The sequence below is a fragment of the Ictalurus punctatus genome, chromosome 11 (genome assembly GCF_001660625.3).
Source record: "Ictalurus punctatus breed USDA103 chromosome 11, Coco_2.0, whole genome shotgun sequence".
NCBI classification, from domain to species: Eukaryota; Metazoa; Chordata; class Actinopteri; order Siluriformes; family Ictaluridae; genus Ictalurus; species Ictalurus punctatus.
In genome coordinates, this window is record NC_030426.2 from 18,713,278 (window position 1) to 18,736,006 (window position 22,729).

General features: G+C 39.4%; 2 protein-coding genes across 14 annotated transcripts in view; one reads left to right on the forward strand and one right to left on the reverse strand.

The window, feature by feature from the left end:
- Positions 1 to 392: 392 nt before the first annotated feature.
- On the forward strand, positions 393 to 3,264 carry insl5a (insulin-like 5a). The gene is made up of 2 exons (XM_017479628.3): positions 393 to 1,344; positions 2,729 to 3,264. The coding sequence occupies exons 1-2, from the start codon at positions 1,164 to 1,166 to the stop codon at positions 2,872 to 2,874; spliced, it is 327 nt and encodes a 108-aa protein (XP_017335117.1). The 5' UTR covers positions 393 to 1,163; the 3' UTR covers positions 2,875 to 3,264.
- Positions 3,265 to 4,123: 859 nt separating this feature from the next.
- The window catches only part of sgip1a (SH3GL interacting endocytic adaptor 1a), an 83,097-nt gene continuing 64,491 nt past the window's right edge, over positions 4,124 to 22,729 (reverse strand). For 6 of the 13 annotated variants that reach the window (XM_053683798.1, XM_053683799.1, XM_053683800.1 and 3 more), the window contains 12 exons: positions 21,926 to 22,591; positions 18,941 to 19,065; positions 17,868 to 18,045; positions 16,499 to 16,555; positions 14,387 to 14,446; positions 11,158 to 11,269; positions 10,846 to 11,001; positions 10,295 to 10,427; positions 9,959 to 10,161; positions 8,611 to 8,675; positions 8,330 to 8,494; positions 4,124 to 6,338 (listed from right to left, as the gene is read on the reverse strand). In XM_053683798.1, coding sequence (XP_053539773.1) covers positions 6,316 to 6,338; positions 8,330 to 8,494; positions 8,611 to 8,675; positions 9,959 to 10,161; positions 10,295 to 10,427; positions 10,846 to 11,001; positions 11,158 to 11,269; positions 14,387 to 14,446; positions 16,499 to 16,555; positions 17,868 to 18,045; positions 18,941 to 19,065; positions 21,926 to 22,591 — 1,943 coding nt within the window. In that variant the 3' untranslated portion in view covers positions 4,124 to 6,315. The remainder of the gene's footprint in view (positions 6,339 to 8,329; positions 8,495 to 8,610; positions 8,676 to 9,958; positions 10,162 to 10,294; positions 10,428 to 10,845; positions 11,002 to 11,157; positions 11,270 to 14,386; positions 14,447 to 16,498; positions 16,556 to 17,867; positions 18,046 to 18,940; positions 19,066 to 21,925; positions 22,592 to 22,729) is intronic. The other 7 variants (XM_053683802.1, XM_053683801.1, XM_053683803.1 and 4 more) reach the window with 7 other exon arrangements.

Below are 22,729 nucleotides of genomic sequence, written 5' to 3' on the forward strand. Positions count from 1 at the left end.
TCATGAACAAGTTAGCTTATACAGTGGGGGAAATAAGTATTGAACGCATCAACATTTGTTCCAAATTTCATGCAAATAACCTTGTTGGAAATATACTTACTGAAAAGAATGTTCAATACTTATTTCCGCCACTGTATAGTATAGAACACGTCAAAATTTTTTTAAGTAAATATATTCCCAATTAGGTTATTCACATGAAATTTTCACCAGACTTTGGTAAAAATTTGGAACAAAAGTTGGCGCGTTCAGTACTTATTTCCCTCATTGTATAGTATGTACTTGTGTACATTGTAGCACCTTGCTGTCATGCAAGAAAAAAGAAAATCATCCCCAACATCTTGTTATAACGTGATCTTTAAAATACAGTCTCCCGAAAAAGGGACATTTCTTTTTTTTCTTTTTTTTGCTGAGTTCATTTCCCAGAACACTCTATATGCATTCATATTGTCATATGTTTAAATCTTGTGATGTGAAATTGGGCTTGAACAACAAAGTGTTTGCTTTCCTATATCTTTTAATATTGTACAGTGCATGACGATATGACCGATCATTTATCTCTAAATCTCAGTCATATAGGGACATATTAACCTTCTCGAGGGAGACGTCGCTCTGACAATAAAGCCATTATGGTCCAGATTAGAGTGATCATAATCATTTCCACTTTTTATTTGTGGTCCGGCTGGTTTTAGAGAACGTAACATGCCAATCAGATTATGTGATATTGTAGGTTTTGCACAGGGGAGGGCCCTGTTGCTCAAGGTGACTCGATTAGCTTTGCATTATGAAAGATATCACTGCAATGAAGCCATTATACTGGAGCAGTCAGGAGACAAAGAGACAAGGAGACAAGCTGCTTTCCTGAAAGGGATGTAATTTGATTCTCAATTGGGGCAGTAAAGCACTTACCTACCTGTCGAAAATGCCTTTTCCTCTGCCTTTAGAGATAGCAGGCAGTATAAACATGTTTAGCTGAGAGAGACTCTGGGAACAGGGTGGAGTTTGAAGGGGAGGTGGACTAGATGAAACAGCCCAGAAGGATGGAGAATGCCACTATATAAATAGAGCACAAGTTACAGGACATTTCACAGACCAGCTTCCAGTCTTGAAGTTCGTGAAGAAGCAGAGAACAAGAAGGGAAGAAGGACGAACGTGCAGGAGCCATTATGAGAGCAAGTTATCGACTTCCTCTGGTGCCCTTGTTGCTGCTGTGGGCTGTTTGCAGCGTGGTGCAGGTGCAGGCAGAGGTCAATTCGGTCAAGCTCTGTGGCCGCGAGTTCATCCGGGCCGTGGTCTACACCTGCGGAGGCTCCAGGTGGAGAAGACTGCTTACACCAGAAAACGATGGTGAGTCAGATTATCCACAGACATAAATTTCCTCTAAAAGCGGTACTGGCTGAATGCATTTTTTTTTAAATTATACCTGTTTTTCCTTAGATTGCTGCCATTTTAAAATCAAGCTTCTTTTTTTTTTTTTTTTTAAAACATCTGGGTTTTTCTTTTCAGTTTTATGTGTACATCACTTTTTTTTTCCTTTTTAAAATTTTTATTTATTTATTTATTTTTACAATAGACATTATAATCACAAAGCAGCTTTACAGAAATATGGATGTAGCTTTAGATCCCCAATAAGGACTGGGGATCAGTGGTGAGGAAAACTCTTGAGAGGAACCAGACTAAAAAGGGAACCCCCATCCTCTTCTGAGTGACATTAGATATTGAAATGATAACTCATTACAGTATACAATTGTAAAATAGCAAAAACAAACACTACTGACTGTGCTGAAAGTTCTGAGCATATTTTAAAGACTAAAGCAGTATGTTTTATATTAAAGCAGTTCTTAGGTACAAGTCTGCACTATCCAGGTGAGATTATACAGTAAAGAAAGGCTTGGGAGAAACTGTTTTTGGTAAGTGCAAATCTTTAGGACCATCCACAAACACAGAGAGTGATTCTTAAATAAATGGCCTACTGTCATTTGACTGAATTAAATGCATTTAATTAACCTTATTTTATCCAATCGAGACAGGAAACAATTGAGCAGTTGAGGAAGCACTCGGTGGTGCTGGGATCTGAACTCATGAACTTCCGATCAGTAGCCCAACGCCTTAAAAAATGAGCTCTCACGTCTCAAAATAGAGAACAGGAGTCCATCGGCTTCTTTCTGCTCTCTTACTGTAACTTAGTAGCAACTTGTTTTTTCAGTCTACACAAAAGCACGAGCTTTTCAACTATTAGCATTTCTCTCTCTGTTCATTAATGATCCACCAATCTAATTCTCTAATACCATTTGCTGTAATTTACAGCTTTAAAACTCGGATTCATTGTCCAGATTCTCCATGTACTGTACATCCAGATGTCTGAATGAACAGAGCTGATGACAGCACCAGAACACAGGCCTGATCCGTTACGCAGTGTAATAACGATCAGCGATGTTAACATGCATTTCTAATAGATACATCATGCTGTGTAACTGGATTTCCTCTGCTGTGTAATTGTATAATCTAACTGGACATCTCTGGAGCCTCGGCCTTAGGAAAATATTGTTTCTCCGAACCTGCTTAATAACTTCCGTTTCTTGGTTATCAATTCTTGTTTGTATCTCTGTTGGATCACTATGCAAATTCAATTACCTGCATTTAAACTGCTTCAACACTGCCTGTGAAAATGATATGTTCTTACTGAAAAGTGGATGTACTTACTAATCTGATGTTTGTGGGTGTTCCACAGTGTTTTCTCTTGCAGAGCAGAGCAATGCTGAGGAGCTGAGTGAGAGCACAGGGTCCGACCTGTCAACACGAGACCTGAACCCCATGATGACCAACATGTGCTGTCAGGTGGGCTGCCGAAAGAGTGACCTGTCTCTTCTGTGCTGAGGACCAGACGCACTCTCGTAATAAGTTCACAAGTTCTACAGTGTGTGTGTGTGTGTGTGTGTGTGAGAGAGAGAGAGAGAGAGAGAGAGAGAGAGAGAGAGAGAGATCGATCGATCTTCCGGGCATTATTTAAGATGTTTTTCTGTTCATGGTACCAGACATAATTGGTGAAACAGTAGGACATAAAAAAACAAGCATTATGTGTCCTGATTTGTTCAAATGCTGTGCGTTCAATACGATAGGAGTGCTTGGTTTGTAGAAAAAATATAACACGACAGGTTTTGTGTTCAATCCAGTGGCAAGTGTCTACAAGAGTGTTGAAGAACCATAAAGTTTGATTGTAATGTATATGTTGAATTTCTTTGTCTAATAAATGTTACCGCATAATTATATACGTCTATTATAGGGTTTTTTTCAGTTTATATATTACATAAAATCTTAAATGATTAGTTCATGATTTGTTGTATATACACATCTTTGATCGAACTATAGAATATACATCCATCCATTTTCTGTACCGTCACGGGAAGCCTGGAGCCTATCCCAGGGTACTCGGGGCACAAAGCAGGGGACATCCTGGATGGGGTGACAACCCATCACAGAGCATAATCGCATACACACAATCACACACTATGGACTGTTATTCACAGACTCCTGTTTATGTGAAGTTTTGCATGTTTTTCCTGCATCCGTGTGGGTTTCCTTCGGGTTGCCCCTTATGAAAGGGCGGGGCGGCTGTGGATCAAGTAGTAGAGTGGGTTGTCCACTAATCGTAGGGTTGGCAGTTCGATTCCTGGCCCACATGACTGCACATGTCGAAGGGTCCTTGGGCGAGACACTGAACCCCAAGTTGCTCCTGATGGCAAATTAGCACCTTGCATGGCAGCTCTGCTACCATTGGTATGTGAGTGAGTGTGTGAATGGGTGAATGAGACACCGTGTAAAGCGCTTTGGATAAAAGCGCTATATAAGTGCGCCATTTATCATTTATCCTCCCACCTCGCCTATGCTAAATTGCCCCTAGGTGTGAATGAGTGTGTGCAAGGTGCCATGCCATCAAGGGTGTATTCCCACCTCACGTCCAGTGTTCCCAGGATAGGCTCTGGATTCCTCATGATAACGTAAACCAGGAGGAAGTGCTGACTGAAGATGAATGAAATGAATGAATGAATGAATGCATCAGTCACATCACAACAGTATAAACTTTTTTTGAAAATCACTGTAGTAAAAGAAAAAAAAAAAACATTCATACACTCTGCTTACATCTTTTATTGGTTTGGAAAGAGCAAAGAATCTGGGCTTCATTGTTAACACCATCTGTACAAACACAGCTTGCACATGTCATGTTGCTGGCAAGAAAACTCTAAAATGATCAAACAGACAGTCACGCATGCTCACAACTCAGGAACACTCACATACATACTCGCACACCACTCACACACACTTCAATTACAGTACCTGACTGACATACAACACAGCTTCTTGCCTCTCAAGCACAGCCTGGATAACACTCGAGTTTGGATTATGGAGAGAACCTCCTCCATTGCTATAGAACCGCACTCAGGATGCTCAAAATGAGTTAAATTCAACACAGAATGTTGTGTTAATGTTAAAGGCCAGTGCATCGGGGGTTGGTGTGGGTTGGGAACTCAAATGGGGGGGGGGGGGGGGGGGGACTTTTTCCGAGCACCAGTGTTTTCTCTATAGCAGTCACTTGATGTGACAGGAGGATGTTTTTGTTCTTCATATCAGATATCAGAGCATGTGGGAAGTTAAAAGTAGCACAGTGGTATTCTTTCCACAAGAAACAATATTATATGACTTTATTAATAGTTTGTAACATTTAAAAATATGCAGCTTATTCTCTCTTGGGGACAATTTTGGAGATACACACAAATATATATAAAAAAAATAATAATAAAGAAGAAGAAAAAGAAAAAAAAAAAAGAAGGAAGAAGCGTTTTGGTCATCCTTACCACTCGCCAAACCTCATCCTTGCCATCTCACAGAGACATTATGATTCACAAAATAAATCCATGAACTCAAGCGCTGGGATGTTTGACAAGGGTTCATGCTTGAGACATCAAATAAAATGCACAGGAAGATGAGAACAGTTAAATACAGCACGATGGTGCGAACGGTAAAAGTGTTTAAACCGTCCAGAACCGATTCATATTTCAACTAGTAGTGCAGATATACATAACACTGCTTTTCAATAAGCATGATCCACCCACACGATACAGTATTTCAGCCACTTTTAACCCCCACCCATATACATACAGCTTGATTCTCTGTTGCACTTGAGTTTAAAAAATTATATCTGAAATAAATGTAAAAATTATACCTCCGCATTATACTGTACACAGGTTACCCAACTACACAGATAGCAAAAAAAAAAAAAAAAAAAATCAAATATTTATAACTTTAAGGATCCTAAACTGTGATACCATTCAAAGTTTATACATATACAGTCACTGCATTTTTGTTTCTTTTTTTTTGTACAACAAATGATCAGGAATAAATAAAAATAGAGTGATGTACTCAGAAGTCTAACACTGCTGTCTTAGGAACAACAGAAAGGCTATTCACCAGTATGAGGAAAAACACCAAACGCCCTTCAATATATATATTATCCATTTAAAATTACATTTTAAACAGCTCTTTTTTTTTTTTTTTTTTGCAACTGAAAGAAATCCTTTTTGTTTTTTTTTTGTGTTTTTTTGTTGTTTTTTTTTTTAAATACAATCGCAAGCAAGACATAGTTTCAGCTGTGGCTGCCTAAACAGGAGCACAAAAACATTGGTTTTTCACATTAATGGTTTAAATCTACTGTGACCGTCGATCATCTTTCCTTTCCTTTTACGCTGAAGAACCTGAATGAGTAATAAATTAGAAGTATCTAAAATGATCTGCCCTCTAGTGCCAATAAGGCAAATGTTAAGAAGCGGCAGGCCGAATCCTGAACAGTTTCCTATTCAATCTGAAAGCATCGTGTCGGTTTGGAAACACCTTCAAAGTTCTAGATGGAACATTTCTCTATCAGCAGAAAGACCTTGAGCTTCTCATCCTCATCAAGACACACCGTCTTACTGAACAGCTTGAACACTGACAGCATGTTTAGAGAGATATACAGTATTCAGGCAGCCACAGCCAATGAGTTCAACGATTAGACGTTAGACAGACGAGAGGCTAGTTTTAGGAGAAACCCATGCTGTCTAACAGCAGCGATACAGTTCTGAAATGTTTTACGATTTTACAAATACGAGAAGTACACCCTAAAAATACTGCTGGAGTGCGGCCTCCGCCTGGGTCAGACATCTATAAAGGGAATCTCCAAAAGATCCGGCAGAGGTCAGAGTGATCATCTCTCCTACGGTTTGAGTAAATTTCATTTCGTCCATAAAGACATACTCTTCTTTCTGCATGGGGCTGTGGTGCAGATTAGTTATCTGCCAAGTATTTTCCTAGAAAGAGAGGACGATTTCAGTAATTTTACAGAATAAACACTGCAATATTTTAATATCAGTTCCAGAACAATCCTGCAGCAACCTCTAGTTTCATTCATTCCCTGCTCAGATATATTTAACTCAGGTTATTTATCAAACCCTTCCCTATTTGACCTTGAAACCTCCAACCTTGAAAATCAGAATATTTTCTTTTACAGTCTTCACAGTTTTCAGTTTTAATCAGGTACCACTGTCAGTCAAATGTTTCTGAGCAACCTGCATTAACATTTTTTGGTTCAACTCCAAAATATGTTCGAGTTAAATACTAAATTAAATACTAAATTAAATAGTTAAATACAAGACAAAACTGGTACAAGTGAACTGAAAATGGTTTAGACTTTTTATTATATTGGTAGAAAATCTAGATCTGACTGGAAAAGTGCCGATGCAGATCATTCACTGCAATAAATGACACTCGCAAGTAAAATATCTTGAATTTCGTAGAAACTGTCGAGCATTTCAGATTATAAGACTACAATAAACCAAATATATGCTTATTAAAACCATTTTTAGATATTTTAAATAAAATATATATATATATATATATATAAATTAGTCGTGTTCTACAGGCAGATAAGAACAATAAGAAACAGAATAAGAACATTTAAAGCTTGACATGATTAATAAAATGTCTAGACATAGGATTAATAATCTTATAATTGGTTTACTGTAATTGCTGTTCATTTTGTCAGAGATGTTTTAGTTTAGTCTTAGTCCTGTGTCAAATGTCCTTGATCATTTTTATCATATTTATTTATTTATTTGTCAAGTTTTAGTTGACTAAAAATCCAGAAATTTTAGTCTTATCTTAATCAAAGAAAACCGTAAGTATTTTAGTCACTGAAAACGGTAGATATTTTTAGCCATAAAATTATTATCGATTAACATCAGTCAATCTAGTCTAGACAGTGGTGAAAATAATAAATATAAATACCTCTATAATATATATTATATATATATATATATATATATATAATGTAGTTTTCTTAAGTATCGAGACAGGAACTTTCATGAATTATGTGTGACACAAAACAAACACCGTTCATTCATCCTCATTTTCCATATCACAACCCTCTGCACTCTGTCACTCCTAGCTGTTTCACCAGGTGGTCCAAAAGTTATTTAATATAGTTTTTTGTTCATCCTGCCCAACTGACTGTCTCCCTCCCCTTTAAACTCTTCTCTTTCTTTATTTTTTGACTATCAACAAAAATAAGAGTGACAGCCTGTGTAAGTGCTATTTTATAAAATAAATAAATAAAAAGGTACTGTAAAAGCTCACAGTGACTTGAGAATCTGCAAAAAGGATAGCTAGACACTTTACAAACATTACATATTTCTCTATGTAACTACTGACCAAGTTTCTACTTGTAATAAACCTGTAGGCTAACATAACTGTGGATATAATACCCCACAAGCTGTGATAATGAAAATAAAAGAAGATGAATAGGGGCGTTCAAAATAGATTAAACCTGGATCATTACAGGTCCGTGCACTGCCGCTCATGCCATCCAATGAACAGGATTTTTGGATTGTAATTTTGAAAAAATATATAATTTTTTATATAATATTTTGTCTCGTCTTTTTTTTTTTAAAAGAAAGTTTTAATTTTTTAAACTACATTTTAGTCTAGTCTTTTTCGTCAATATTGCATGTTGATATAGTCACAGTTAGCGCTTAATGACGTCAGTGTCGTCTCATCTTCGTCGTGGAAAAAAAGGTCGTCGACGAACATTTTTCGTCACAATTTTCGTTAACGAAATGAACACTAATTGCAATCCTATAACAGGAAATACCAAAATAAATGTAACGATATTGAAGATATTTCCCCTTCTGAGATGTCATTTTTTTGCAGTGTTTTTAATTAGGCACTTTGTAGCAGACAACCTAGGCCCATTTATAATAGTGTTTCCCATTTATAATAGTGTTTAACCATGTTTCGTTCTCACCTGCAGCAAACCTCTTCTTGATGAGGGAGAATCGGTATCCAGAGCCGAGCAGCTCGATGTCACAGCCTGACAGTGTGCTGCCCTCGCTGGTGAACTGCACAGCCAGAGGGGCGGGTTTACTGGGGCCGTTCGTTAGCTGGAAACGGGCCAACAAGGAGCCAACGCCTGGAACGGAGAACAAGAGCGGGGACAAGAGCTGAAACAGCCAATAACGGCTGTGACTAGATTAAATAAGAGGCAATGAGATAAAGTAAAATGAAATTTTGGGGCATGCTTTTTACCTCCGTTCTCAGACTTTTGTGAGATATCCGGAATCTTCCACAGGATTCTCTGCTGTTCTGCGTTCCTGGGTACCACAAATTGGAAAAAACAACAACAAAAAAAAACATCATGTAGCAGACTCAGCACTCTGCGTCATGCCCTTAATCCACTCCTCTTTCAATCTGCACTCTCAGACTAGCCTACAATAAGATCCACACACTGCACTGTTTTACATTCTGTATTGATAAGGTTACACTGCAGGATATAATATCAAGTGCTAGTTGCCCAAAAGCAAAAAAAACAACAACCAAAAAACACCTCAACTAGTACATTTTCTTATATAAACTTCACATACAACCGTTACAAAGGTCACTACAGCACTGCACTGATGTCTGGAACCTCCTGCAAGTTATCAAGAAGCTCTAACTTTCAATTCAATTCAGTTTCAAAGAACAAATCCATATCATTCTACTCAAAGGAAATTGAGTAAAGAAAAAACAGTAGACATATTGTGCAAGCTCTACAAATAAAAGCTTTTGTTTTGCCTTTTTTTTCTTCTTCTTCTTTCATTTTTCTCCTATGATGTTAGACTTATGGGGCACCCTGTAGATTTAGATTTAATGAGCAAAACTAGATGGTCTAGGGTTTATGACATCATGAGGAAGCAACCACGAAAGGAATCAAGCAGTGGTTTCTGGTTCATTTCATATTAACTACAAAAATTTTGTTAACTAAAGCCATACATAGCTTAGCACTCTGCTATTTAAGTGAACTAGTGACCATGTATTATAATACTCTTATAATACTCAACTGCCAGAAAATTTATAGAGGAGATTGCGTTCAGAGGGCTAAAACGTTGGAAAAATGTATAAACTAATGTTCATAATACAGATGCTATAATAATTTTGAAATCCAAGCTAAAATGAGGTGTTTTAATCAAATGCAGCCTTAAGAATTTTAATTTTAAAACTGTTCCTTGGTATGTTTTTAGTAATTTTTTTTATTACTTGATTTATAACTTGATTCTTATACTTCTTGTGCGTTCTCATAAGTATTATTTTTACTGCACTTATGCATATCCTATTATATATTACTATTAAATTTGCTATGTTTAATTATGCAATGCTGACGTGATATTTTTAAAGTAAAAAAAAGGCACTATATAAATAAAGTTGAGAGGTAAGTTATTTGGGGTACTTTCACATATGAAGCATTAAGTCCACTCGAATAAAAGACTGGTGTGTTTCAAACGTGGACCAAAACAACCGTCCAAAATAACTTGACCAAGACTAATTGATAGGAAAGAACCCTTATACCCTTAATCATAAAGATGATCACTACTGAAGAATTTGGTTGTTGTTCTCTCACCAGACAGCTGGAGGAAGGACAGCTTGTAGCTGTCCGACTCCTCCATCAACAGGAACGAGGAACTGCACGTTATTGAGGGCCACTGGTGTGGTCATGGCATTGCCATTGTATCTGTAGTCTATTCTCAGGTCAGTGCTAGTGGGCTCGCATCTCCAGGTCATGGCTAGGTTCAGAGGAGTGGACTGAAGACTCTGTGCTGATACCTGATACACACAAATACATCAGTGTAGACATGAGGTGCTTATAAATATATTAAAGATTAGATCATACACCTTATCATTTTGTCAAGGATCTTATCTATTTGCATCTCCATTATCAAATATGATGAGTTCTTACCTGATATTTCAGCATGTCTACATTGTAGTAGGTGGCCTGAGGTTTCTGCTCAGCCACTTTCTTTAAGTGGGTCATGAGGTTCGGCATGTTCACCCAGAATTCCTTGGAGTTGGGTTTGGACTGGGTGGTGTCGCTGTGGGAGCAATGGCAGGACAATGTAATACAGTTGGATGTAGGGTACCCAAAACCCAAAATGGATTTATTTTTTCAGGGCTAGTGTGTGAATAAACAGCCTGCCAAGTACGAAGCTGGCAATGAAAGCAATGAGCTCTGCTGAGTAATCACATGTGAGTCACCATCAGCTGACTCAAGGAAAAAAAGAAAACAGCATAAGCTGAAATAATGGCCTGGACCAACAAATCAGATAGACAAAATAAATAAAATAAAAGATACAAATACAATGAAATGTTTGACATGAGCAAGAAATGTTACTGTTTTAATTGAATGAGGTCAATAAGGGGCATGTCAGAAATCTCAAAACATGTTATTGCGCAGGCTGCACTGGGTTGGGAATATATAGACGATAAAAGTATGTAAGAAGTGTTGTTTACCAGCTCAGTAACTGGGGGTTAGGGAGGACGTGCTCAAGATGACTGTAGTTGGTTATGCTAAAAGTTAGCACTGCAGGTGTGGGGTTATTGGCAAAATGCCTGGTGATGCCAGCCGGGAAGGATATCACCATCTCACCCGTGATCTTCACAACACACCTTAAAGATGGATAGTGAGATTAAACTACTGGATATTGATAACTATTAAATGTTTGTACTCAAAATGCTCACTGAATATTAATATACTCCTCACAGATAATATTCCACTTTGTATCCAATTTATTGCGTGTTAAATGAATATGTCAGCAGGCTTACTTGCTGGGATCAGTTCCCTTGAAGTAAGCATTGACCGTCTCTGTGAATGCAGCAGCCACGGGCAGGGTGTCCTGGGCGCCCATGGTGAGGGGACTGGGCCCACGAGAGCAGCCTGGAATACACACACACACACACACACACATCAAGTAAGATGTAACGGAGATATGAAGTAAGAAAATTGCTCTTTAGAGATCTACAGTATGAAAAAGAAGACTGAAAGAAAAACTAACTAAGAAACAAAACAGATGACTGAAAACAGTAAATGCATGACATGTACATTAAATAAATTACATAATATGAAAAAAATACATAATTATGTACATCAAATAAAGAACTTACAAATACATCCCTTCCCCTTGGCTCCATTTGTAGAACCTGGCTCTACTTCTTGCTCTACATGTACCTTAAACTACCTGCCTGACATGGAATTAAAGAGAAAGGCTTAAACTTCACCTTCTGTGGAAGTACCCTAATTACTGCACACAAAGTGTCTTTTTTTTAAAAACATACAATGTATGTAACTAGATCTGGATATTGAATAACCTGGCAACCCAAGTCCTGATTTACTAATGGTTTGTATGTTTAAGAAGGCACCTGCAAAAATCCTACAAGCTGATTGTCTGGTTTGTATCTTTGCTTTAACGAATATGAAATTTGGAGCATTTCTACATAAAAAAGTGCAAAATACAAGGGGGGTGAGGATCTATGCAAGATTTACTGCAACCTGAAAGTCACTTTAGGGCTCTCAACTGCATGCGCAAATTATTACAACCAAAGCGGAAGTGCTAAATTTGCGTAAGCCTGCCTCCACAATTCAGATAAATTAATTAACTAATGAAGGAAAATTAAAACATATTATGCTACTTGTCCACAAATTCCACCAATTTATTATATCAGTAAATAAGGGATCCAGCACATAAATGCATACACTAATTTTATATATATATATATATATATATATATATATATATATATATATATATATATATATATATATATATATATATATATATATATATATATACACACATACAAATACACACACACACACAGTATCTCACAAAAGTGAGTACACCCCTCACATTTTTGTAAATATTTGATTATATCTTTTCATTCGACAACACTGAAGAAATGACACTTTGCTACAATGTAAAGTGGTGAGTGTACAGCTTGCGTAACAGTGTGAATTTGCTGTCCCCTCAAAATAACTCGACACACAGCCATTAATGTCTAAACTGCTGGCAACAAAAGTGAGTACACCCCTAAGTGACAATGTCCAAATTGGACCCAAAGTGTCAACATTTTGTGTGGCCACCATTATTTTGCAGCACTGCCTTAACCCTCTTGGGCATGGAGTTCACCAGAGCTTCACAGGTTGCCACTGGAGTCCTCTACCACTCCTCCATGATGACATCACGGAGCTGGTGGATGTTAGAGACCTTGTGCTTCTCCATCCTCTGTTTGAGGATGCCCCACAGATGCTCAATAGGGTTTAGGTCCCGAGACATGCTTAGCCAGTCCATCACCTTCACCTTCAGCTTCAGCTTCTTTAGCAAGGCAGTGGTCCTCTTGGAGGTGTGTTTGGGGTCGTCATCATGGTGGAATACTGCCCTGTGTCCATGTTCTTCTTCAGTATGCCACAGTACATTTTGGCATTCATGGTTCCCTCAGTGAACTGTAGCTCCCCAGTGCCAGCAGCACTCATGCAGCCCCAGACCATGACACTTCCACCACCATGCTTGACTGTAGGCAAGACACACTTGTCTTTGTTTTCCTCACCTGGTTGCCGCCACACACACTTGACACCATCTGAACCAAATAAGTTTATCTTCGTCTCATCAGACCACAGGACATGGTTCCAGTAATCCATGTCCTTAGTCTTCTTGTCTTCAGCAAACTGTTTGCAGGCTTTCTTGTGCATCATCTTTAGAAGAGGCTTCCTTCTGGGACGACAGCCATGCAGACCAATTTGATGCAGTGTGCGGCATATGATCTGAGCACTGACATTCTGACCCCCCACCACTTCAACCTCTGCAGCAATGCTGGCAGCACTCATACCTCTATTTCCCAAAGACAACCTCTGGATATGCCACTCAACTTCTTTGGTCGTCCATGGCGAGGCCTGTTCTAAGTGGAACCTGTCCTGTTAAACCGCTGTATGGTCTTGGCCACCGTGCTGCAGCTCAGTGTCAGGATCTTGGCAATCTTCTTATACCCTAGGCCATCTTTATGTAGAGCAACAATTCTTTTTTTCAGATCCTCAGAGAGTTCTTTGCCATGAGGTGCCATGTTGAACTTCCAGTGACCAGTATGAGGGAGTGTGAGATCGATGACACCAAATTTAACACATCTGCTCCCCATTCACACCTGAGACCTTGTAACACTAACAAGTCACATGAAACTGGGGAGGGAAAATGGCTAATTGGGCCCAATTTGGACATTTTCACTTAGGGGTGTACTCACTTTTGTTGCCAGCGGTTTAGACATTAATGGCTGTGTGTTGAGTTATTTTGAGGGGACAGCAAATTTACACTGTTACACAAGCTGTACATTCACCACTTTACATTGTAGCAAAGTGTCATTTCTTCAGTGTTGTTGCATGAAAAGATATAATCAAATATTTACAAAAACTTGAGGGGTGTACTCACTTTTGTGAGATACTATATATACACACATATACATACACACACACACACACACACACACACACACACACACACACAGACAGGCATGCCAGTTTATTTAGCATACCAATCTAGTAACTAATAAATGGAAACTCATATGCACACATACAATTAGTGGTGTAAATGCAGCATGTAGAATAAATAAACTCAACCATGGGCACAGGTGCCAAGATAATAAGGTGATTAAAGCAACATTAAATGCAACTCAAGTACATGCAGTTATTATCTGAACCGTGTAGTCAAAAAATCAAACGATTAAAGCCACAAAAGCATTGAATTAATGATGACAGGTTAGTGCCGGACGTGAAAAATAATGATTCCCAATGAAAGGTCAGGCTGCTACAGTATGTTACATGAGCAGATGAGCGCTGTGATGCAGAGGAGAGCAGGAGAGCAGGGAGGAGGCACTGGCTGACCAAAAACCAAGCAGTCTCTGTGGGTGGAGAAGTGACTGATGGAGGGAGAAGTGGACGAGAATGAGGATGGAGAGATAAGACTCGAGTGCGTGTACGCGCTACGTCCTTGGGTGAAAAAACCTGACTTACCTTCAAAGGTTAAATAAAACTTGCCTCTGTCAAACCATACGAGGGAGGGCTGGTCTGTCTCTGTGTGAAGGGAGGAGGGAAGGCACAAGGATGAGAAGGGGAGGGTGTAGGGGAAAGAGGGAAAGAAGGACACTAGCATGAGTAACATCACAGAGAAGGGGCCAGGGGCTTAGGTCAAAGGGCTCCAGCTGGGAAGGCTGTCATTCATAAAATATTCATTTACACATGAGAGGTGGGCCATGATACATGAACTATATTGTTATTCCATACAATCCATACTCAAACTCCATGTCAGCTGAGCAGTTTGAGCTTGGTATGAAAAATGTGAATGAACCGCACTGTAAATATTAGTCATACTGTAAATGACCAATATGATTATCAATATTTATAAAGTCCCCCTGTCCATGTGATTGCATGTGTGTGCATCATTAATGACTAAATAGTGGCAAGAGGGAAAAATCTCACACACCTGCCTCCATTCTGGCTTCCATATAAATACTACATGCCAGGTTTGATTAGTCAGCATCACAGGTGTAACTTGCACTGGGACCACTGGGACATCTCGCAACTGGAGATTTATAATTGACTACTACACGAGTGAGTTTCTAGGAGGTTTCATTCATTGCAAACCCTGATGTTTGTGTCACGCACAGTGATATAATCACATTTATTGCGTCATGAATTTATTAAAAGGAAACTACAATCATTACTTGGTGGCATGTGAATAGAAAGTGAAGCCCTATCATAACGGCCAATTTATGAAAGAACATGAAATCACACTTGGTTTACTTTCATAAACTTCAAAAAGATCCACCATGGTCTTAAATGTTTACAAAAACTAGTATGCATTGAAAATCAGTTAAAGTTGCTTGTATCTTTCTCATTTGTAAGTCGCTTTGGATAAAAGCATCTGCTAAGTGAATAAATGTAAATATAAATGTAATGTAAAATGGAAGTATAGGTGCTTTCAATGTGAACTGGCCTGGTTTCTATTTGAACACCTTTTTTTTTTTGGACCTGTCATCATTCCTGGTCCTAGTATACTTTTAGAACAAGTTACACCCATGTTCATGGAAAACATTATTTTATACTTCTGTACATGTCTCTGGTCTATAGGGAAGGGAAACTGTAAATCTGTGGTGTGGATGATGGACAACAGGGGGCGCTAATGAGTGACCGAGCAGAGTAAGCCTGATGGATATAACTTACATTTTTTGTCTAATCTGGACAGAAAGCATATACTTTAACTCAGAATGATATTAAAAAGGTTTAGAAACGGATCAATGTGAGGAGCGCTTCATTTTTAAAGAGTCCTAAGCAATGTGTGTGTTCCTCATTTTCATTCTAAAATGTGTTAATAGTGACACTTTGCAATAAGAGGCATTAAAGAATCTGAGATTTTCACACAGGTGTAAACTAAATGCTTTGAAATCAGGAATTAAACCCAGGTCTAACGTGTAAAGTGTACTCCACTCTCAGAAGAGAGGAGCGAAGCATACTGATTAGCACTGCTGCTTTCTGGGCTACTTTCCAGATCAGACGTCAAACCCACAGAGGCCTTGTGTGTGCTTGAGTGTGTCTGGTGTCTGGCTGGAGGATGGTCTCCATCAGGTTCTGAAGGGTGTCCTGGGAGACAGATGCTCTTTGGACACACTATAAATGATACACAGATAAGCTTATTGTGTCAGTGTTGGCAATGTTATGACAGATGTGTGTACTATGAAAGAATGTCTTTTCAAGCAAATGGAGTGAATTATGAGTGGATGGTGAAAACTGATGTCAAATGTCCAAGCTGATTCTGCCTTCTGTATTGTTGGCATTAAAGGTGGGATTTATTATCTATGGTGTGTATGTGTATGGGATTTTTTTTTCCTTTTCTAGGAAAAATACGGGAGGAGGACAACGATGAACTCACTAGTACCATACAAGTATGGCCGATCAATTTGCTAGTTTATTCATAGAACTATGATGATGATTCATAGAACTTTAATGTCTTAAGGATGACTTATGCCAGTTGGTTCAAATGCATTGTAGGTTACATGAGCATTTGAAAGCCATGGCTTAAATTTCTATTAAATTCATCCACTGGATCGGGAAAGGCCCATACCGTACCTGCTAGGAGGTCAGCTCGCCTCTCAAAGCTGGGCAGTTTGTCTACAAAAAGGTCATCTTCCAACATCAGACAAAACGTGAGCCCGAAACACAAGACGAGACAGACGTCAAAACAAAAACAAAGGGTAAAAAGCAATTCAAAATCAAAACAACAAATATTAAAAGGAAAAAAATAGCCATTAAACACAAGACAAGGTCACGCTACACAGACACACAGCACAAGCTGAAAGTGACAGATGAACAGAACGGAGGTAACCAAAACAACTCAAATGGGTGGCATGGAAAAGGCACCAGACATACTGCAATTCATCATCACTACTCAAACTCTTGTGTTAGTTTCCAAGCTACTTACTGTATGGTAAATGGTCTGCACTTATATAGCGTTTTTTTTAACCTTAGCGGTTCTACAAAGCGCTTTACACTGTATCTTATTCACCCATTCACACTCACACACCAATGGTAGCAGATCTGCCATGCAAGGCACTAGCCTGCCATTGAGAGCAACATGGGGTTCAGTGTCTTGCCCACTGGCATGTGAAGTCACGTGGACCTGGAATCGAACCGCCAACCCTACGATTAGTGACAACCCGCTCTACCACCTGAGCCACAGCCGCCTACACTTATGGTAATATGATACTAATCTAAATTGTGTTGAAATTCACAACCCTGAAATGCATTCCAAATCCAACTTGCAATTATTTGTGTGTAACTACAGAGTGCTGGTTTTAAATCTGCCCCCAGAACAAGTTCAGTTTAAAAATCATCAATCTGCATGTAATGAATCACATGCAGACTCAATTGTATTCTCTGTCCAACAAAAGTAAGTTACATACTCTTATTATCATCCATCCATTTTCTGTACCGCTTATGCTACACAGGGTCGAGGGGAGCCTGGAGCCTATCCCAGGGGACTCGGGGCACAAGGCGGTGGATACCCACCCCATTCACACACTACAGGCAATTTTGAAATGCAAATCAGCCTACAGCGCATGTCTTTGGACTCGGTGAGGAAACCGGAGTACCCATAAGAAACCCCCGAAGCGCGGGGAGAACATGCAAACTCTGCACACACAGGGCGGAGGCGGGAATCAAACCCTCTCATTATCAAACAAATTAAATATGTTAAAATAGAGACAGAAATGTCTTCTGCTCATTCTTTTACTACAATGAACTATTGACACTCAATTGGAGCGAACTACTGACATCAACACACCACCCTTGCATCAAGAATACCCATAAAGCACATAACTTATGAACTAAACGGATGTTCAAAGTACCACCGCAAGACAAATGATTAGTCTAGAATCTAGCCAGCTAGGCAGTCACTTTGGACTTTGCAAACCAATTAGATTTGCAAACACATACACACCGAGCAGGAAGAATGGCGTCACACCTGACACAGACACGGAGAGCTCTTTACCGACAGTGGGTGTAGACGCAGCGCTGAGGGAGTTGGTGGAGGAGATGGAGGAGGTGCTCTCTGCTCGCGCCAGCGGTGCCAAAGGTGGCGGGCTTGACGAGTGGGTGGGAGGGCTGAAGGGTCGATTCTGTTTGGGGAGAAAAGGAAAGAGGTTCCGAAAAGAAGAAACCTATCGGTGCTGGTGCTATCAATATTGTGTCTTTTCTTGAGTGAAACTTAATCTGCAGCTCTGTTCAAAATTATACCAGTTCACCTCACTAAAGTACTGTTTGCTTTGGATTAGTTTCAATCAGTAGCTTGGTAATGTAACTTGTAAGCGGACTGACAACAAAAAAGCTTGTCTGTATAGTAGTTTTTTAAATGATAGTACATCCTTAGTAAACCTAAACCAGCTTAAGTAATGTAGCATTTGTGTAGTTGCCTTGGAAAAGTGAACATTTTGACAGCTAGTATGTGATTATAAACTACCACCAACTGATTAGACTTTAATCTGTTTTCCTTATACAGTCAGTATCTTGCTGATATTCTCCATGTGAGGAAATCACACGTAGCTGGCATGGATTAGTTTAACTGTGTTTAATAGCTAAGATCATTTTGAGGGGAAATATTTATGGAAAGAGTAGAGTTATCAAAGTATATTATAGGCAAAGAAAACAGATTTTTTTTGTGTGTGTGTGTGTGTGTGTGTGTGTGTGTGTGTGTGGCTGAATTCAGCTGCAACAACATTTCCCAGACCACCACACATTTTTCATGAGGCACTGCATCCTTCGGTGGAGAAACATCCAGAAACTACAGTACCAACAGGTTTTTAGCTTCCAGTTATCACATGTTACTATACTAGGTTACTAAACTACGTGCAGCTAGGGAAAAATAAAACCACACAGAACTATAAAGTCTCAGGAGAATAAAGAGACATTAAAACACACTGACACACTGAATGGCTTCTTGCATTTCATGTAAAGATAACCTGTGCCACCTTTAACTGTTTTGCTGTGTATCAGAAGCTTTGTGCTATCACATACCGCATCCCCTACGCTGCCTTTCCCAGAAGCCAGTTTGGGACGGGAGGGCGGTCGTGGAGGTGGAGGGGGAGGAGGAGGGCTGCTGGCAGCCAATGGCGTGGCAGGGTGTACAGGGGACGAGGAGCCTGCATATCAAGGACATCTCATTAAAACAACATTCAGCTGAGGGAGGAGGGATAACATGATCTTATAGCCATTTGCAAATAGTTATAATGCATTTCTGATCAGCCGTATACATATACAACATCATCTTTAAGCCTCGTCAGTGTGAAATATGTGAACGTGCCTTGAGAGGCGAGCTGACCTCCTAGCAAGTACGGTATGGAAAGAGTTGGAAAGAGTTTCCTGTGTCAGTGCTGTACAACAGTCAGAGTTAAGCTATTCCTTTGGGTTTTCTGACACAGGAAATTCTAAGCTAGAAGGAATTTGTGCTTTGATGTTTCTTGGTAACAAGCTGCAGTTCTTCTGTCTTATTAACTTTGAGAGAAAGTTATTCAAGAGAAAAACATCAAGGCAATGTCTGGTTATAGGTGCTATAACCTTGTGATTAATTTGTAACTAACAAAAACGAACTTGTTTTCCAAATGCTTCACAACATGAAATAACACTAATATTGGCACCCTTGGTAAATATGAGCAAAAAAGGCTGTGAAAAATTGTCTTTATTGTTTATTATTTTGATGTTTTGTAAAAAAAAAAAAAAAATTCACAAACATACTCTGCTCTCATGCATATCAAAAAATTGCACATGTTTATAAAAAAAAACCACTTTGTTAAATATAGGGGTGCAACAATTTTTGGCACACCTATGAATTCATATGAGAAAAATATATTTGAAGTATATTTCCATTGATATTTTAAATTATTTTTAGTACACCTGGGTGACTAGAAACAGGAAATTATTCAACCGTGACCTTCACAGGGGTATAAATATAAGGTAACACACAGGCCAAATTCCCTTAGTCATTCATAACAATGGGTAAGACCAAGGAATATAGCTGTGGTGGGATGGCAAAAGGTTGTTGAGCTTCACAAAATGGGAAGTGGCTATAAGAAAATAGCACAATCATTGAAAATGCCCATTTCCACCAACAGGGCAATAATTAAGAAGTTCCAGTCAACTGGAAAGGTTATGAATAAACCTGGAATTGGACGTGTGTCTATATCATCTCAACGCACTGTGAAGAGGATGGTTCGAGTGGCCAAAAAATCTCCAAGGATCACAGCTGGAGAATTGACATAGTTAGTTGTGTCTTGGGGTCAGAAATTCTCCAAAACTACAATCCGAAGTCACCTGCATCACCACAAGTTATTTGGAAGGGTTTCAAGGAAAAAGCCTCTACTCTCATCCAAGAGTAATATAAACTCAATGATGAGTAAAATAAACTCAAGCATCTTCAGTTTACCAGACACTACTGGAACCTCAAATGGGATCGGGTTCTATGGTCAGATGAAACCAAAATAGAGCTTTTTGTCACTAGAGGTGGTTTTGGCACACAGAGAGGGTTGCCTTATGGTATAGTACCTCATGCCCATAGTTAAATATGTTGGTGGTGGCTCTTAAATATTTTGGGGCTGTTTTTCTCCCAGAGGACCTGGACCTATTTCGTTAGGATACATGGCATCATGGACTCTATCAAATATCAACAGATATTAAATGAAAACAGAAAGCTGACAGAAAGCATCCAGCAGGACAATGATGGTAAATGGTCTGTACTTATATAGCGCCTTTCAACCTTAGCGGTTCTATAAAGTGCTTTACATTATGTCTCATTCACCCATTTACACACACACACACACACACACACACACACACACACACCAATCACAGCAGAGCTGCCATGCACGGCACTAGCCTGCCATTGTGAGGAACTTGGGGTTCAGTGTCTTGCTCAAGGACACTTCGGCATGTGGACTCATGTGGGCCGGAAATTGAACCGCTAACATGCGATTAGTGGACAAACTGCTTTACCACCTGAGCCATAGCCGCCCCAATGATCCAAAACATACAGGAAAATCAACACAAAAATGGTTTACTGACCACAAAATCAAGGTCCTGCCATGGCCAGCCCAGTCCCCTGACTTGAAACCCATAGAAAACCTGTGGGTTGAACTGAAGAGGAGAGTCCACCAGCGTGGACCTCGAAATTTGAAACATCTGGAGAGATTCTGTATGGAGGAATGATCTCAGATCCCTTACCATGTATTCTCAAACCTCATCAGGCATTATAGAAGAAGACTCAGAGCTGTTATCTTGGCGAAGGGAGGTAGCACAAAGTATTGACTAAAAGGGTGCCAATAATTGTTGCACACCTATATTTAACAAAGATTTTTTTTGGATAAACCTGTATTTTATTTTCAATTGTTTGATATCCTTGAGAGCATATTATTTTTGTGAATTTTTTTAACAAAAGGTCAAAAGGTTAAACAATAAAGACAATTTTTCACAGCTTTTTTTGCTCATATTTACCAAGGGTGCCAATATTAGTGGAGGGCACTGTAACTACAAAACGATCATAAGTATGATGTGTCATTCTTAAGTTAATAAGAAATTACATCGCACTACACGATCATTGAATGTTTTCTAAAATCAATTATTTAAAATCAGCCTTCTCACTGTCTTAAGAATCTCTTTTTACTTTTCATGGGCCAAAGCCATGAGAAAATCAATTTTTAGTACTAGTGTGACAATTTTAAAACAAAATAGTGACTAAGACAACATTGAACAGTTTTGTCATGACCACTAGATCTGGATCAGACTCACATCTCACTGTGGTTGAGAAAAAACAGTACCGTGTTAATAACATTGTAATAGTGTTTAAATAATAAAAGCTCTTTTATTTCAGCCCATATGTATTCCTGAGATCGAGTCATTCTTTATTTAATGTGCCAGTAGCAAATGACTTCATCTGAGAGTGTAAAACAAAGTGTACATATGAACTAAGTCCTAAGTGTTCGTTTTTGATTATGCACATCTATGACTCACCACTGCCACTTCCTCCACTCGTGACTGCAGGTGTAGGCCCAGGAGATGACACCACTGCCTTGTATGTGGGGGGTGGAGGAGGTGGTGGTGGTGGTGATCTAGGGCTCTGATCAATCTCTTTGGGTGAAGCACTGCTTTCACTTGGTTCCTCTTTTGGATTGCCCTCCTCAGGGTTGTTCTTCTCTTCATGATTAAGGGCCAGGGGTGGGGGGATTGTATGTGCATTTATCTCCAGACCACTAGGTGGAGTCTTGGCTGAGCCAGACCTTGCCTCTGTATCAGGAATAGGCTGAGCTGATTTAACATTTGGCTGGAGAGGTTCATCTGGAGGAGGCAGGGCTACCTCGTCTGGAGGAAGGGGTACTTTGGGGGGAGAAGGATCTTTGGGTGACAGAATGGGGGCTGGAGGAGAGGGTGTGGTGTTTCTTGGTAGTTCGGGTTTAGGAAGAGGAGGGGCAGGTTCTTCAGGAGGAGGTGGAAATTTTGGTAAAGGAGGACCTGGCTCTTCTGGTAGAGGAGGTCTTTGAAGTGACTCATCGGTGAAGCAGACCCAATTGTCTGCAGCACTGTCTCCAGGTTTGGAGGAGTCCGCTGGGCCGAAAATGTTGTCTAGATCTGCTATGGAGGGTTTGTGTGTGTCCGCTGAAGTGTCCTCTGCTTTCACATCTGCATCAGTAATATGTGAAGACACCATAATTGAAGAAATCATTAAAGGTAGAAAACGCTGAGATATGAAACGGGGTGCTTCGAGACCCTGCTTCATGTCAAATGGTGCTTCAAGTGAAATGACGTATTTCATATAGA